The sequence below is a fragment of the Nerophis lumbriciformis genome, linkage group LG05 (assembly GCF_033978685.3).
Source record: "Nerophis lumbriciformis linkage group LG05, RoL_Nlum_v2.1, whole genome shotgun sequence".
Taxonomy (NCBI): domain Eukaryota; kingdom Metazoa; phylum Chordata; class Actinopteri; order Syngnathiformes; family Syngnathidae; genus Nerophis; species Nerophis lumbriciformis.
Genome location: NC_084552.2, coordinates 42406433 through 42422111, shown reverse-complemented (window position 1 = coordinate 42422111; position 15679 = coordinate 42406433). Strand labels below are relative to the sequence as shown.

General features: G+C 43.5%; 2 protein-coding genes across 4 annotated transcripts in view; one reads left to right on the top strand and one right to left on the bottom strand.

Annotated features, from left to right (window-relative positions):
* The window catches only part of rbpjb (recombination signal binding protein for immunoglobulin kappa J region b), an 85727-nt gene extending 80988 nt beyond the window's left edge, over positions 1-4739 (top strand). For all 3 annotated transcript variants that reach the window (XM_061960247.2, XM_061960248.2, XM_061960246.2), the window contains 6 exons: positions 276-413; positions 564-676; positions 751-891; positions 972-1127; positions 1927-2030; positions 2108-4739. In XM_061960247.2, coding sequence (XP_061816231.1) covers positions 276-413; positions 564-676; positions 751-891; positions 972-1127; positions 1927-2030; positions 2108-2432 — 977 coding nt within the window. In that variant the 3' untranslated portion in view covers positions 2433-4739. The remainder of the gene's footprint in view (positions 1-275; positions 414-563; positions 677-750; positions 892-971; positions 1128-1926; positions 2031-2107) is intronic.
* cckar (cholecystokinin A receptor) lies at positions 4642-15129 on the bottom strand. The gene is made up of 5 exons (XM_061960245.2): positions 14986-15129; positions 13130-13381; positions 10519-10780; positions 10315-10457; positions 4642-7900 (listed from the first exon to the last, which is right to left on the bottom strand). The coding sequence occupies exons 1-5, from the start codon at positions 15119-15121 to the stop codon at positions 7140-7142; spliced, it is 1554 nt and encodes a 517-aa protein (XP_061816229.2). The 5' UTR covers positions 15122-15129; the 3' UTR covers positions 4642-7139.
* Between the last annotated feature and the right edge of the window lie 550 nt (positions 15130-15679).

The window sequence follows — 15679 nt, the reverse complement described above, 5'->3', positions numbered from 1 at the left end:
ACCTCAGTTTGTACTATATCTTTACGTCTGGCAAACCTACCACTTCAATTTGATATGTGTAAAAACATGTGTGTAAATGTGATCACAGATCACTCTGAGACAGCACACATAGTTGTAATAAATAATAATAAAACAACTGAAGTTAGTGCAGGGATTTCGATATGAAATTATTTAGATGGTTATTTAATGACTTTACACATATATTTAATGTACTTCAGAACTGTATAAATATATATGTCATGATGTAACTAGAATGTGTCACTCTTTCTTTACAGTGTGCATTGCATCAGGCACCAAGGTGGCGCTGTTCAACCGGCTGCGGTCCCAAACGGTCAGCACACGCTATCTCCACGTCGAGGGGGGCAATTTCCACGCCAGCTCCCAACAGTGGGGGGCCTTCTACATCCACCTGTGTAAGTCAGTCAGGTGTTTGCTTTATGGTCTGTAGGTGAGATGTTCTTTATAAGTGCAATACAGCTAAACAGAGCATATTTACCAGTCTAATTATTTATTCATTAACGAGTAATTAGTGGCTTTGAGTCTCACTGTGTGGTGCGTTGTAGTGGATGATGAAGAGTCTGAGGGGGAGGAGTTCACTGTGAGAGACGGTTACATCCACTACGGACAGACGGTCAAGCTGGTTTGTTCAGTCACCGGCATGGCGCTGCCCAGACTGGTAAGAAAGAAAGCCACCACCCCTTCCCGGTCCCCCTTTCAGCGCTTTAACTGCCTTGTGTTCGCCTCCGCCAGGTCATCCGTAAGGTGGACAAACAGACAGCCCTGCTGGACGCGGACGACCCCGTCTCCCAACTCCACAAGTGTGCCTTCTACCTGAAGGACACGGAGCGCATGTACCTGTGCCTTTCACAAGAGAGGATCATCCAGTTTCAAGTCAGTGTCACCTGCCGTACCACCTGTCATCTTTTCAAGTGCATGTCAGTCACGTTCTTCTGCTTCCTGTCTGCCTCCAGGCCACTCCATGCCCAAAGGAACCAAACAAGGAAATGATCAACGACGGCGCCTCCTGGACAATCATCAGCACGGACAAGGCCGAGTACACCTTCTACGAGGGCATGGGCCCCGTCCAATCGCCTGTCACCCCTGTGCCTGTGGTCGAGAGCTTACAGGTTCAAACACACCTTTTTTGCTTCTGTAAATGCTGTAAACATTGGCATAAAAAAGTGTGTGTGTGTGTGTGTGTGTGTGTGTGTGTGTGTGTGTGTGTGTGTGTGTGTGTGTGTGTGTGTGTGTGTGTGTGTGCGTGCGGGGGCTTTTGTAAAATTAGAATATTTTTTTTCTGTCTATTTAAATATGTAAGCTATAAAAAGACATCTTAAACATGTTAAAATAAACTTATTATAGCCGTAAAAGTTTGATAATAAGGTTGCTTGAACTAAATCAAATATGTTTAACTAACTATATAACCGCTTATCAAAATTACAAAAACGGTTTGTTGCACCTGGATAGCCGCAAACGTAGCTTGGAACCCTTCACTCAACACAGATGCCATAATGTCTTCAAATTGCTGAAAAACCCGGGAGCTTCGTTGGGAGGGGCATTGCCCCCCTTGTCCCCCCCCACCTGCGGCCCCCAGACCCCCCGCTTATTTTCAGTCTTTTTCATCGAGTTCAAATCACATGCCTGCTAAACATATTTCTCACCACACGTGTACACACACACACACACACACATTATAATGCTGCTCTACAGTCAGTATTCATGTTTGTGTGAGAAATTAATTGAATAAAACCTTTTATTTATACTAAAATCTTTAGGGAAACCTTGAGAAAGTCTGTCTTACACCACTGCTGCTCACTGCTCCCCTCACCTCCCAGGGGGTGATCAAGGGTGATGGGTCAAATGCAGAGAATAATTTGTGTATGACAATCATTGGTACTTTATCCTTAACATGTTGATTGTGTGCAGCTCAACGGCGGCGGGGACGTCGCCATGCTGGAGCTGACGGGACAGAACTTCACTCCAAATCTGCGGGTCTGGTTCGGCGACGTCGAGGCGGAGACCATGTATAGGTGTGCTCAGCTGCCGTCTTGTGACCACGTGATTGTTTTCCACATAAGAGGCCGCCCTGACTATTGCGTGTCCTCAGGTGCGCAGAGAGTATGCTGTGCGTGGTGCCCGACATCTCCGCCTTCTGCGAGGGCTGGCGCTGGGTGCGGCAGCCTGTCCAGGTGCCCGTCACGCTGGTGAGGAACGACGGCATCATCTACTCCACCACGCTGACCTTTACCTACACGCCGGAGCCCGGGCCGCGGCCACACTGCAGCGCGGCCGGCGCCATCCTGAGGGCCGGCAACTCCAGCCTGCTGAGGGACGGCGGCGGCCAGGAGACGGGCGCCGCCGTCTACGCCCCCAGCGCCGCCTCCGGCGCAGGAGTCACGTCTTCGTCCGCCGCCGCAGCCGTGGTTTCCTAACGCCCTATTCCGTCTGCCTTGAGGGCAAACATACCGGCGGGTGTGGAACGACTTTGGGGAACAATCAAACTGCTGCGTTTCAATTTTGGATGGAAAAATGACAAAGAAAGAAGCGCCGGGGGGTCTAAAGGAGGAGTGACATCACCAAGCGGGACAAGCTCCCCCCTCCCCTGCGGTCACTTTGGGGACCTGCCAGGATCCAGTCCTGGTGCTCGGGAATATTCCCGCAGAGCACCAGCACCTTTCCACAGTTGCCACAATGAATCCACCACAACAATACATCCAACGCCGCCCCAAAGAGTGCTGAAGTGGAATTAATATTTTTGCACTGCCCTCCTTCCATGCTTCCCGGTGATGGATGTATTGTTGTCCGAGGACGCAGAGGGACACAAAACGCGACGGTGACATCGTTTTTATGGACCAAGGAACTTGTATAAGCTTTAGTAAAGGTACATTTTTCTCCATACCTTTTTTTGTATTAAACATATAGTCCACTTTTGTTACCAAATAGTTTGTATTCCTCCTCTGAGCGTGGGCTTCCCCCCTCCCCTCCCCCCCTGCCCTTAAAAGTCTGCGAAGGTTTTTGTTTTGTGTAGTTGGGACAGGGGGAGGGGGGACCTCAGAGGGCCTATTTTTTATTATCATTGGTTTTTATGAAGTCTTTAAAAGAAAGAAAAGCTTTAAGCAACGCCTCTGCCTTGCCTTTGCCAATACGTGCGCCACGACTCCGTCGGAATTGTCCAAGTCACGGAGCGTCCAAGCGGTCTTGTTGGACGGCCTTAGCCTCACGTCATATCACGCGTTAGTGTCTTCCAGCGGCGTCATTAGCGACTTAATGTGGCCTTACCTTCAGTTACACACGAAAAAAACAGTCGTTTTGAGCGAGAGCTTCTCCTCGCCTTCCTTCGACTTCCACTGCTGGTACTTTCTCCCGAGCGCCTTCCTTTTTCTAACGCGACCTACAAAAAAAGACACGCGTCCACGCCGACAGAGTGCAGAAAGACCTTCTTTTGTGTATTATGGAACATTTAAGAGCAGCAATATTGTACAGCTCATCACTTTGTCCACCTGAGCACTACAAATTCACCAGCCAGTGTGCATGTGTGCGTGTGTGTGTGTGTGCGTGTGTGTGTGTGTGTGTCATTGTAATGGATCATTGAGTTTGACTCACTCCATTAGCGTCCAGATACTCCAAAAGGCTGAGGGGAAAAAACTAACTTGACAATTTAAGGCAATACTTAGCAGCTTACAGTCCAACTGTAACTTGAATGTGTTAACTTTTGTCTTTTTCACAACAACACACAAAAAAAAGGATTCACTCGATCCCCTCCGGTGGAAAAAAAAACAATTTAAGTTGATATGTTTTACTGTATATTGTAATATTTTAAATTATTGGTACAAAGTTTCCCCTTGTCTGATGTCAAAAAAGTGCATTATTGCCTGCGCTGCCTTGGGTTGGCCTGGGTTTTTCTTTTATTTCGGGTTTTTTAACAAAAAAAAAAAGAGGCAAATTCCTGTTTGGTGTAGCAGCAACAAATCTTTACAAACCCTTTACTGGCCAGGTCAGAGGTCGCGCAATCTTAAAAATGTAGATTTTATTTAACCGCAAGTCTTGTGTCTGTTTTTTAACTCTCTGTTTGTCGCTAGCATCGCCCGCCTTCCCTGGAATGTTTTTGGGTTGTTTACATGTTGACCCCTCCCTCGTCATCATCTTCATCATCATCATCATCACAGAGTTCAAGGGCACTTTGATCTTGACAACCTGAGCTGGTTTACACTTCTTTAAAGGGACGTGAGTGTCGCGGGGTGTTGGAAATGTTACACGCCTTCTCTGGAATTGTTTTGAAAAATGTTTTTTATGTACTCTTCTGGAAGCAGCTGTCATCGTTTTCTTAAAGGAGCTCTGAACAATGTTTGTGTCTTGGAGGAATGCCAAATGTCTGGACATGTAGGTGTTGTGCACTGCACAGCGAGAGGCAGCTTTAAACCTTTTTTCCTCCCTCTGTCGCTCTCAGCCTTACTTCTCTTTCAGACTATTTGGGCTGTTTGCACTACAGAGCGCTAACACACTGTCACTGTATGTGTGTGGTTTTTTTCGTACTGGTCATCGTGGTAGTAGTAGTATACTTCTTTCTCAACCGCTAGTTTGTAACATTTAGCAATAACATCACAACAAGGGGACTTTTGTTTTTTTTGGTTTTTAATAGCAGTTTTTGTACATATTCCAGCTCCGGGTCATGCTCCAGTCTGTCATTAAAACACAAAAAATGTCATAAAAATGAGAATAAAAAGTGTTATAAAGTCTTACTTTTTTATGTATTTAATGACTAATCACACACATAACAACATGAGCATTATTTGACATTCAATTATCTATAAGATAACATGGCTGTGTTGTCAAAATAGGCACGCAGAAGTGATATTTACACTGCAAGGTATGACCTCATTCTTTCTCCACTGGACAGTACCAGGAATCAAACCTTTTGATGGTGCAGGTGCACCGCGTCCCACCACGGGCATAGAAAACAAAAGATAAGGCTAATGTCCAACAGTACAGTACAGTAGCTGCCTGAACAGATTGTAGATGAATCTGGTAAGACCCCAATTTAGTAGTGACGTGTAAATTATGTCTCAGTAAATGTATGGCACACTCGCTAGCTGTATTGACGCTGCACTGATACTGTGTTGGTGTTTCATAATGATAATCCACCAAATCGGTATATTTGACCGGCAAGTAAAACTAATAGTTGGCAAATATAATTTTTATTTGTATAATATGAACAAATAGTTGCACAGAAAATAATAAAAAATGCACAAATGTGGTCAATGAGCCAAATAATAAAGTTAAAGTACCAATGATTGTCACACACACACTAGGTGTGGTGAAATTTGTCCTCTGCATTTGACCCATCCCCTTGTTCACCCCCTGGGAGGTGAGGGGAGCAGTGAGCAGCAGCGGTGACCGTGCCCGGGAATCATTTTGGTGATTTAACCCCCAATTCCAACCCTTGATGCTGAGTGCCAAGCAGGGAGGTAATGGATCCCATTTTTATAGTCTTTGGTATGACTCACTAACCACAAGGCCATTGAGCAGGTGGCGTTCTTAACTATTTATTTTCCTATTTAATTGTTGTTTTTAAGTCCGATTTAGTTCAAAACGCAGTGCGGCCCTCTTACAAATTATTTTAGTACAAACTGTCACTTGTTGATCAACACAGTTTGGTGCTTGGCAGTCAAGTGACACAGCAGCTGTATCGGGCACATGTTTATTTTTTCTTCAAATAAAACCCACACATTGAGGTTTCAAGCGACACAGTGTCACTCCTTGTGTTTCACAAGGCATTGATGTCTCCCACAAGTAGGGCTAAGGTTGAAATGTATAGTACTTAAGTGTATATATAATTGTATATATTATATAAAAATATAATATATCAGTATATATTGTATGTAAATATTACATATTATTTATTGCTACTATGGTACATTTTAGTCTACTTTATACCTGCATTATCCTTTTCATCCTTACCCTTTGCATCCTTTGTAACGGAGCTACTGTGTGGAACAATTTCCCCTGTGGATCAATAAAGTTTGTCTAAGTCTAAGATACAACAACACCTTAGCTCAGAGGTTCTCACCCTGGGTTCGATCGAACCCTAGGGGTTCGGTGAGTCGGCCTCAGGGGTTCGGCGGAGCCTCCGCCACGTTGGTCAAGACACACCCGACTCATCGTGTAAATAAAAACTTCTCCCTATTGGCGTTAGTATGGATACCCCGAAACAATGTTCCCTCTAATTTTCCATATGCGTGAGCAAACGCAAAAACTCCTTGAGCATTCAGTGGAGCACATGTGAGCGACGTCATACCAGTAGCACACCTGTCCCAAACCTCACTAAATAACAAGTTAAATGTTTTATTGTTATAATCAAATGACAGCAGTCATTTCCATGAGGTTATTTTCCTAATATACTGTAATTGTTTTGGCCCACTTGCAATGACAATAACAAAAAATATTGTTTTTCATGAGCTGTGTACTAGTATTGTATGTCTGGGTGGAAAACGAAGAAAAGGAACAGACTTTGCTGTGAAAATGACATGAGAGTGGCACTTGCCAAGGTGAAGCCACGCATATCTGAACTGGTCTCTCAAAGGCAACAGCAGAAGTCACACTGATTTGCAGGTGTGTCATTTGTTGTGAGTTCATGCACTGTGTTAGTTATTTTCTTTGAACAAGGTAATGTTCATTTTGTGCATCAGTAAAAAAAACATATAACTTTGTCTTCAATTTGAAAAAAAAAAAAAATGTTTTCACTAAAGAAGGGTTCAGTGAATGCGCATATGAAACTGGTGGGATTCGGTACCTCCAACAAGGTTAAGAACCACTGCCTTAGCTACATAAATCACATTTGTAAATCACATTTAAAAAGTGACAATGTACTCACTGATGTCATCTAGAGGTAGCCATTGTACCTTCAAGCACTTGGAGGACTGAAAGTGAGTGTCGTTGCTCTTCTGGAGTTTTCAATGTCTTTGTTGCAGATTTGAACACGTTGCCAAAGGAGCAGCTGGGAGGTTGACCAGTGACTCCTACCACACTCCTGTTTTCCATACCAGTCCAAATCCCATACAAGTGTTGTGCTGCGTCACGCTCCCATGAGTCCAGTGACAGCACAACGTTGCTTCCTGTCGCTCTGAGTCTCGTAACGGCCTTCAGACCAGTTCAGGCGGCAGCAGCGAGCGAACGCTGTTGATGCTCATGCAGGAGGTCATGTTGCTCAGCACGCCTTGACTCTTCTGCTCGCTGCTGTGCTCAGGGCTCAGCTCCATGTTCTCAACAAACGGCTTGACGGACAGCTCCACGCCGTCAGGGTCATGGCACGCGTCAGGAGTCACTTGGATGTTTGACTTCATGATGTCCATCTGCTCAACCCGCTGCTCCAAGTTCTGCTTGGCCTCTCCTTGGCATCTCTGCTCTTGACTTTTCTGCCGTCTCTGCTCCCGGGTCTGACGGACCTCTCCCCGGTAAACTTTGGCACCTGTGATCCTGCCCCATATGTTAATGACGTGCTCCTTGAGGATGCGCAATGAGTAAAATGTGGCTATCATGGCGTGGCGGAAGTGCTTGTTCATGAAGCAGTAGATGACGGGGTTGATGCAGGTGGAGGTGTACGACAGCAGGTGGATGAAGGAAATAGGCGCGCCTGTGAGACGGTAGGCCGAGCCCTGGTCGAAAGCCTGCCAGGTGTTGACCACAAAGACGGGCGTCCAGCACAGGAAGAATAGGAATACGATGACCAGGAGCATGCGGATCACTCGCTTCTTACTCAGCAGGTTAGCCTTGTTACCGCGTTGGCTCACACGGACCGGAGCGTAGGCGCCGCTGATGCTTCCACTCTGAGTAGATCCTCTTTTCAAGTGCACGTAGCAGCCGTCGCCATCGCTCCCTCGAGTTCTCAAGCTCACTGGTTTGTCTGCCGGGACGGAGAAGACGACAGAGCATCACAAAAAGGATGTGAGGCCTGGCAGATTTTTTCATTAACACAAGGACCCTAACAGGTTTGTTGCCTTGAGGGTAGAAGATGACTGGTAGGACTCTCACCAGTCTGCTGCCATGAAGGGTAGAAGACTTAGTGGTAGGACCTTAACTAGTCTGCTGCCTTAAAGAGTAGCAGACAATAGCTGTAGGACCCCAACCAATCTGCTGCATTAAAGAGTAGCAAATGATAGTGGTAGGATCTTAACTACTCTGCTGCCTTAAAGAATCGCAGACAATAGTTGTAGGACCCTAACCGTTCTGCTGCCTTAAGGGGTAGCAGACAATCGTGGTAGTGGTGGCACCCAACTAGTCTGCAGCACTCAAGAGTAGCAGACGATAGTGATAGGATCCTAACTACTCTGCGGCCTTAAAGAGTAGCAGCCAATAGTGGTAAGACCCTAATTCGTCTGCCACATTAAAAGGTAGCAGACAAAAGTGGTAGTGGTTGGACTAATATGCCACATTCAAGGGCAGCAGACAATAGCGGTGGGACCCAAACTAGTCTGCCACATTCTAAGGTAGCAGACTAGCAAATGTTAGTGGCAGGACCCCAACTAGTTTGCCGCCTTAGAGAGTAGTAAGTAGTAGACGATAGTGGTAGGATCCTAACTATTCTGCCGAATGCAAGGGTAGCAGACTAGCAGACAATATAGGCAGGACAATAGTGGTAAGATCCTAAGATCCTAACCACTCTGCCGCATTCAAGGGTAGCAGATGATAGTGGTAGTGGTGGGAGACAAACTAATCTGCCGTTTTAAAGAGTAGTAGACGGTAGTAGTAGGACCCTGACTAGTCTGCTGCATTTAAGGGTAGCAGACGATATTGGTAGAACCCTAACCAGTCTGCTTCCTTAAGGGGTAGCAGACATCGTGGTAGTGGTGGGACCCAAACTAGTCTGCTACGTTCAAAGTTAGCAGATGGTAGTGATAGGACCCTAACTAGTCTACTGCATTCAAGTGTAGCAGGCGATTGTGGTAAGGCCCTAACTAGTTTGCTGCATTCAAGGGTAGCAGACTCCAGTATTAGGGCCCTAACTAGCCTACCGCAGTAAAGGGGAGCAAACGATAGTGGTAGGACCCTAACTAGTTTGCCGTAGTAAAGGGTAACAGATGATAGTGAATGGTAGGACCCTAACCAGTTGGCTGCAGTAAAGGGTAGCAGATGATAGTGGTAGGTCCTTAACCAAGTAGCTGCCTTAAGGCGTAGCAGGTGACCGTAGTAGGACTCTCCCCAGTCTGCTGCCAAAGAGTAGCAGACAATAGCTGTAGGACCCCAACTAATATGCCGTGTTAAAGAGTAGCTGATGGTAGTGGTAGGATCTTAACTACTCTGCTGCCTTAAAGAGTAGCAGACAATAGTTGTAGGACCCTAACCAGTCTGCTGCCTTAAGGGGTAGAACACAATCGTGGTAGTGGTGGCAAGCAACTAGTCTGCAGAACTCAAGGGTTGCAGACGATAGTGATAGGAACCTAACTACTCTGCTTCATTAAAGAGTATCAGACTATGGTGGTAAGACCCTAATTAGTCTGCCGCATTAAAATATAGCAGACGATAGTGGTTGGACTAATATGCCACATTCAAGGGCAGCAGACGATAGCGGTGGGACCCAAACTAGTCTGTTACGTTCAAAATTAACAGATGGTAGTGATAGGACCCTAACTAGTCTACTGCATTCAAGTGTAGTAGACGATAGTGGTAAGGCCCTAACTAGACTGCCGTAGTAAAGGGTAACAGATGATAGTGAGTGGTAGGACCCTAACCAGTCTGCTACAGTAAAGGGTAGCAGACGATAGTGGTAGGACCTTAACTAGTCTGCCGTATTAAAGGGTAACAGATGATGGTGAATGGTAGGAACCAAACCAGTCTGCTGCATTAAAGGGTAGCAGACGATAGTGTTAGGTCCCTAACCAAGTAGCTGCCTTAAGGGGTAGCAGGTGACAGTGGTAGGACTCTCCCCAGTCTGTTCCCATGAAGGGTAGACGACGATAGTGGTAGATTTGGGAGCCTAACCAGTCACGAAGTTGAAGCGTGAGCGCGAAAAGGTCTTCCTTAATTACCACAAGTACATTGCCAAAAGAGTCACAAAGAGGCCCAAAGACAACAAAGTCAATATTTAAGGGTGGCCATTACAAAGGCCTGATCTTAATCCCAAAGACGTCTGTGGGCAGATTCCAAAAGGTGTGTGTGAGTAAGGCAGCCATGAAACCTGACTTGGCTCCACCAGTTTTGTCAGGAAGAATATTCCAGATTAAATATAACCAAAAAGATGTGCAGAAGTTATACATCTGATGTATAACCAAATACGAAGAAATATATGTAAACTTCTGACTTTAAAGAAAGTGATACAACCTCGAGCTGATGATGATGATGATGATGCCCTGTCGGAGAGCTCAAAGCGGACCCCTCTGTAGAGCTCCAGAGAGATGAGTCCATAGGCCAACATCATAATGATCCCCGGCAGTAAGAAGAGCAGCACCAACAAGGACACATACCTGCGAGCCATGCATGGATTACATCCACAACCAACAACCTGCTTCTTTTGTTCGGTCTCACCAGGACTTGAGGATGGCATCGTTGTGCCACACCACACGGCACATGTAACCTGTAGTGTTGTTGTGGCGCGTGAAGGGCTTCAGAGTGCTGGAAAATGGATAAGGCAGCATCAGCAGGATGGCCGAAATCCAGGTGGCACCAATCACCTTCACGGCGTGGGATTTGGTCTGCCACGTCCTGGAGGTTAGCGGCTTGCAGATGGCGCTGTAGCGTTCCAAGGAGATGGCCACCAGGGTGAAGGCGGAGACGCACACGGAGATACCTGAGCAGAAGGAAAATTACATTTTCAGTTCCAGAGCGGGGATACGACACGACAAAGTTTTAATAATACTGTCTTCCGGCCACTAGAGGGCGTGATATCCCAGTGACACTTGTTGGGAAGGACACCAGACTGTCTCTTGAGTTCAATTCAAAAAAAATTGTGCGAAAATAAAATGTTTGCAGCAGATTTTTAAAAACACTAGACCGCTGTCATGTAGTTGATCTTTGACTAGCTTTTAAAAACAGCCGAGCGGTTTTACAATCTTACAGAAAAAAAGAATGGCATCTCAGTTGCCAGAATATTATTGAAAAATTACAGTGGTAAATGTTTTCATCTACAGTAATGCACTATAAAAACGACTAGATTTACAACAACTGGCAGTCCAGTGGCCAGAATTTTATCGTAAAAATGATAGTGGTAGCTTTTTTTCTCCATTTACAGTAATGCACTCTAAAAACGACCGTATATTTCACGATTCAAAACTGGCAGCTCAGCCAAATCCAAAAACTTGTGAGAGAGTAACATTTATGCAACAGATTTTTGCGATTTTACGGTACCAAAAATTGGCTGTTTAGTTGCCAGAATTTTATTGCAAAGATAACAGCGATACTGTGTTTCCATTCTAATGCCGTGTAAAAACAACAACTGTAGATTTTACAATAAAAAACTGGCACCTCAGTCACCTGAATGTTATCGTGAAATGGCAGAAGTACCTTTTTTCCATTGACAGTAATGCCATGTAAAAACAACAAAAACTTCGATTTTACAATTTTAAAAATGGCACCTCAGTCACCAGAATTTTATCGTAAAAATGACAGTGGTCCTTTTTTCATGTAGAGAAATGCTCTGTAAATTGTTGTGTTTTGTCATTTCCCTGCCTTCTCTTTTTTGATGTCTGTTTTTTCCTCAGTCAATTAGTCCCCAGCGAGGCACACCTGCAACAAATCTCTACCCAGTAGTATTTAAGCTCGTCACCGACAACTGGTCCCTGACGATTATTGTCTCCTGCACCTCCCACGTGGATGTGCCTGATTCACTTCGTCCTGCCTGGTATGGTGTCCCTCCTTATTCCTGAAATTCCTCACCTCTTTGTATCTGCTTTCTAGACTTCCTGAGGTAAAGAGGATTTTGTGTTGGACCTTTTGTTGAGCTCAGTGCGCCCTGGCCTTTCCCCCCTGCCGACCACTGAGTGAGGGACCTGTTTTTGTTTGCTAATTCATGGTGTGCACTTCTGCCCCATCGCTTTTTGTTACACTTTTTGGACTCATTAAATTGTTTAACATTTTGTAAATCAACCTCGCCTCCCGTCTCTGCATCCTGGGGTCACCTCCTTGATCAAACCCTAACAGTAAATGTTCTGAACTCGCATGGCTACAGTATTTGTGATCCCAAGACGCAGGAACCAGGAGAACGAAGGGCAGGTAAGAGGATTTTAATACTCTCAAACAGAAGGAAGCAGTCGTGCATGTAAGGTTCTCAAACTATAATCAATCCTCGAGAATTGAGGAACAGGCGAGGCACGCTTAAATAGCAGTTTGATTGGCAACTGCAACCAGGTGTGCCGGGCTGCCAATCAGGGACAGGTGAGGCAAATGAGCGCTCCGAGGAGACATGCAGGAAATGGAAATCAAATATGAGCGCAGACAGGAAATAAACACAACATAAGGAAACACAAACAGAAGTGAAGTGACAGATCGTCACAGTAAAAACAACCATATATTTTACGATTAAAACATTTCCAACTCAGTGGTAAAAATAAGAGTGGATTTGTGTGGGTTTTTTTTTTTTTAACTTCATTTGCTATTAAAAACATATATTTTTCTGTACAATTCTGACATCTGAGATGCCAGCATTTTTTGGATGTAAATGCTATGGTTGTTGTTTTTACAGTGCATTACTGTAAATGGAAAAAAACCTGTCTTTTTTACGATAAAATAATGGAGTCTGAGGTGCAGTTTTATTGTAAAATCTGCAGTCGTTTTTACAGTGCATTACTGTAAATGAAAAAAAATGGACCACAATGATTTTGACACTAAATATTCTGGCGACTGAGAATATAATATAATATATTTTATAGTGCATTACTTTAACTGAAAAAAGGCACCATTGTCATTTTTACAGTAAAATTCGGGTGACTGAGCTGCCAATTTTTCACTGTGAAATCTACAGTCTTTTTTACAGATGGAAAAAGGTACCACTGTCTTTTACGCTAAAATCTACTGATTTTTTTTTTTACACTGTAGAGAAGCCTATTTTTTTAACTACCTCCGACAAAATAAATAGCCTTTCTGGAAATGTGCCCCCCAAAATGTTAGGTTGAAATATTAGTACACCTTCTACTCTTCATACCCATAAAGTACATGACCATCTTGCAGGTGCCGCTCCCAAAGACAAAGTTCTTCATGATGTTGGGGATGAGGGTGAAGGGGATGCACACCAGGGCGACCATCATGTCGCTGACGGCCAGGGACAGCAGGAACATGTTGGTGATGGTCCACATGCGTTTGTTCCGGGACAGAACCGCAATGATGATCCCGTTGCCCGTCACACCGACCAGGAAGATGGCGAGGTAGAGGAAGATGCGCAACCCGTTGTTGATATCTGAAATGGTAAAGAGCACGACTGACGACATTCTTTTTAGCTCATCAACACATGCGCGATGAAACTCGATGTGGTGATACCGAGGGTGGTATCAGTTTTGGAGCTATACTAGTCAGATTAAATCAATATTTTTATTTTCAAAAATCTCTGTGTTTTTGTTGTGCTGTTCATGTTGTCACAGTTGATGTCATTAGGTTTATATTACAGCTGTCAAAGTTATTGCTTTATTGCATTGTTTTTCAAACTGTACCACTAGGGGGACGCCAAAGAACCACTTGATGAAAGTACAGTGTTTTATTTCTTATGATCAAACAGTGTTACTAATCAAACTGTGTGTAATGTTACAGTGGCCAACTTCTTAAATGAAACCTCTGCCCTGTTTTTATTGAATACGTAGGCCTACTACGCCACTGCATTTTAATGTTGGTCATTATGACGGTACTTGGAGAGTCAAGTTTTTTCTGAGTTTGAGAACCACTGTGTAATTGCATGCAATTTTTCACAGTTTTGCATTAATCATGTAAAAAAACGGATTAACCACAGAATTTAATATGCATTTGTGTCAACATTTTCTTTTCTTTTTTCAAATGTATTTAGGTTATGTAAGCATGTAAATAATTATGATGTACCACAGTCATCACAGTTTAATAGTAGGATTAATCTGATTTAAAAAAATTAGTTCACAGCACTAATTTGGCACTAATATAAAATGCATTAGTCTTTTGATATTGTTACATTAAAAAATATTGCTATTAGTATCAATAATGGCAATACTTGACCTGTATTTACTTGGTTTTGAATCGACACGATACTATCTTGGCCCAGGAATTCAAAAGCTGACATATTTTTTTGATCATTAAATGGTTGTGTGACTTTGTCTTTACTTTTTGATGATTAGGATCAAAATAAGACCTAAGACAAAGACTTTGGACAAACAAAACTTTTTTTTTTTTTTTTCCATCAAACATATTAATATACAATGTAACAATATCAATACAATAATACTGTTATTACCTTTTATAGCAATTATTACGATATACTATATTGTCATAAAGTCAATAGTAAGTAAGCACATTTCAGTAATAATAACCTAAAAATAAGCATATAGCATGTTGAAACAACAGAAACAATGCAAATAAAATAAATGTGAAAATAAAAATAATTAATATATAAAATAAAGAACACTTATAAGCAATATTACCAGAATGCACACTTAAACAAACATATTTAACTGCCTTAGTAACCTCCAATAGTAAAAATGGAGTAAACAAAAGTACACAATTCTATTTGGCTTTTATTAAAATGCTGCGTTTTTGTCCCTGAAGCCCTCCTGTGTGCCAAATTGTATTGCCTGAGTGTGTAAACAGTATACTGACTGTCAACAATGTTACAATATTAACAACACAACAAAAAATGATTTTGTGAAAACTGAAGAGAAAAATATAAATATTGATCCAATACTACTGATCCTGAACGCACCACACGCGCAATGCGTAATGACGCACACAACACGACCGATAGCACGAAAGATGCAATTTCAAGTCGAAGTGAGATATCAATAAATGCTTTTGTAATTTATCATAAAAAGATGGTAAATCCCACACCTGATTGCTCTTCCTGCTGCTGTAGAATTGTTCTCTGACTCGCACAATTTGAGATATTCTTGATGCCCAAGTTGCATAGAAGGCTCCCCAGTTCAGTCGTGTTGAGCAGCAGGTCGTGCACAGTGATGGCGTCCATGATCGTCACCTCCAGGCCTCACAACACATGACACAAGATGTGTGCAAACCAAAACTAAAAAGTATATACCCCTCTCTCTCTCTCTCTCTCCCTCTCTCTCTCTCTCTCTCTCTCTCCCTCTCTCTCTCTCTCTCTCTCTCTCTCTCTCTCTCTCCCTCTCTCTTCAGTTCCCTTCGATGTTTTTTGCGTTGTTTAACCCTAAGAGGACAACGACTGAGTTTTATCTCATTTCAGTATTTTTTTCTGTATTTTAGCCATAATTTATGTTGTCTTACTCCATAAAAATGGGACCCTTTACCTCCCTGCTTGGCACTCAGCATCAAGATTGTAATTAGGGGTTAAATCACAAAAAATGATTCCCGAGCGCGGCCACCGCTGCTGCTCACTGCTCCCCTCACCTCCCAGGGGGTGGAACAAGGGGATGGGTCAAATGCAGAGGGTAATTTCACCTCACCTAGTGTGTGTGTAACTATTAGTGGTACTTTAACTTAACTTTATACTTATTTTTCCTTTTTTTCCCCAATGTTAAATATTGTCAAATCCTTTCACAGGTGACTG

Coding starts and splice junctions, on each gene's coding strand:
- cckar (XM_061960245.2), bottom strand. CDS start 15,121: ATGGACGCCATCACTGTGCACGACCTGCTGCTCAACACGACTGAACTG. Junction 10,458..10,518: donor GATGCCATCCTCAAGTCCTG/GTGAGACCGAAC, acceptor CATGGCTCGCAG/GTATGTGTCCTTGTTGGTGC. Junction 7,901..10,314: donor ATCATCATCATCAGCTCGAG/GTTGTATCACTT, acceptor CCGTCCCGGCAG/ACAAACCAGTGAGCTTGAGA.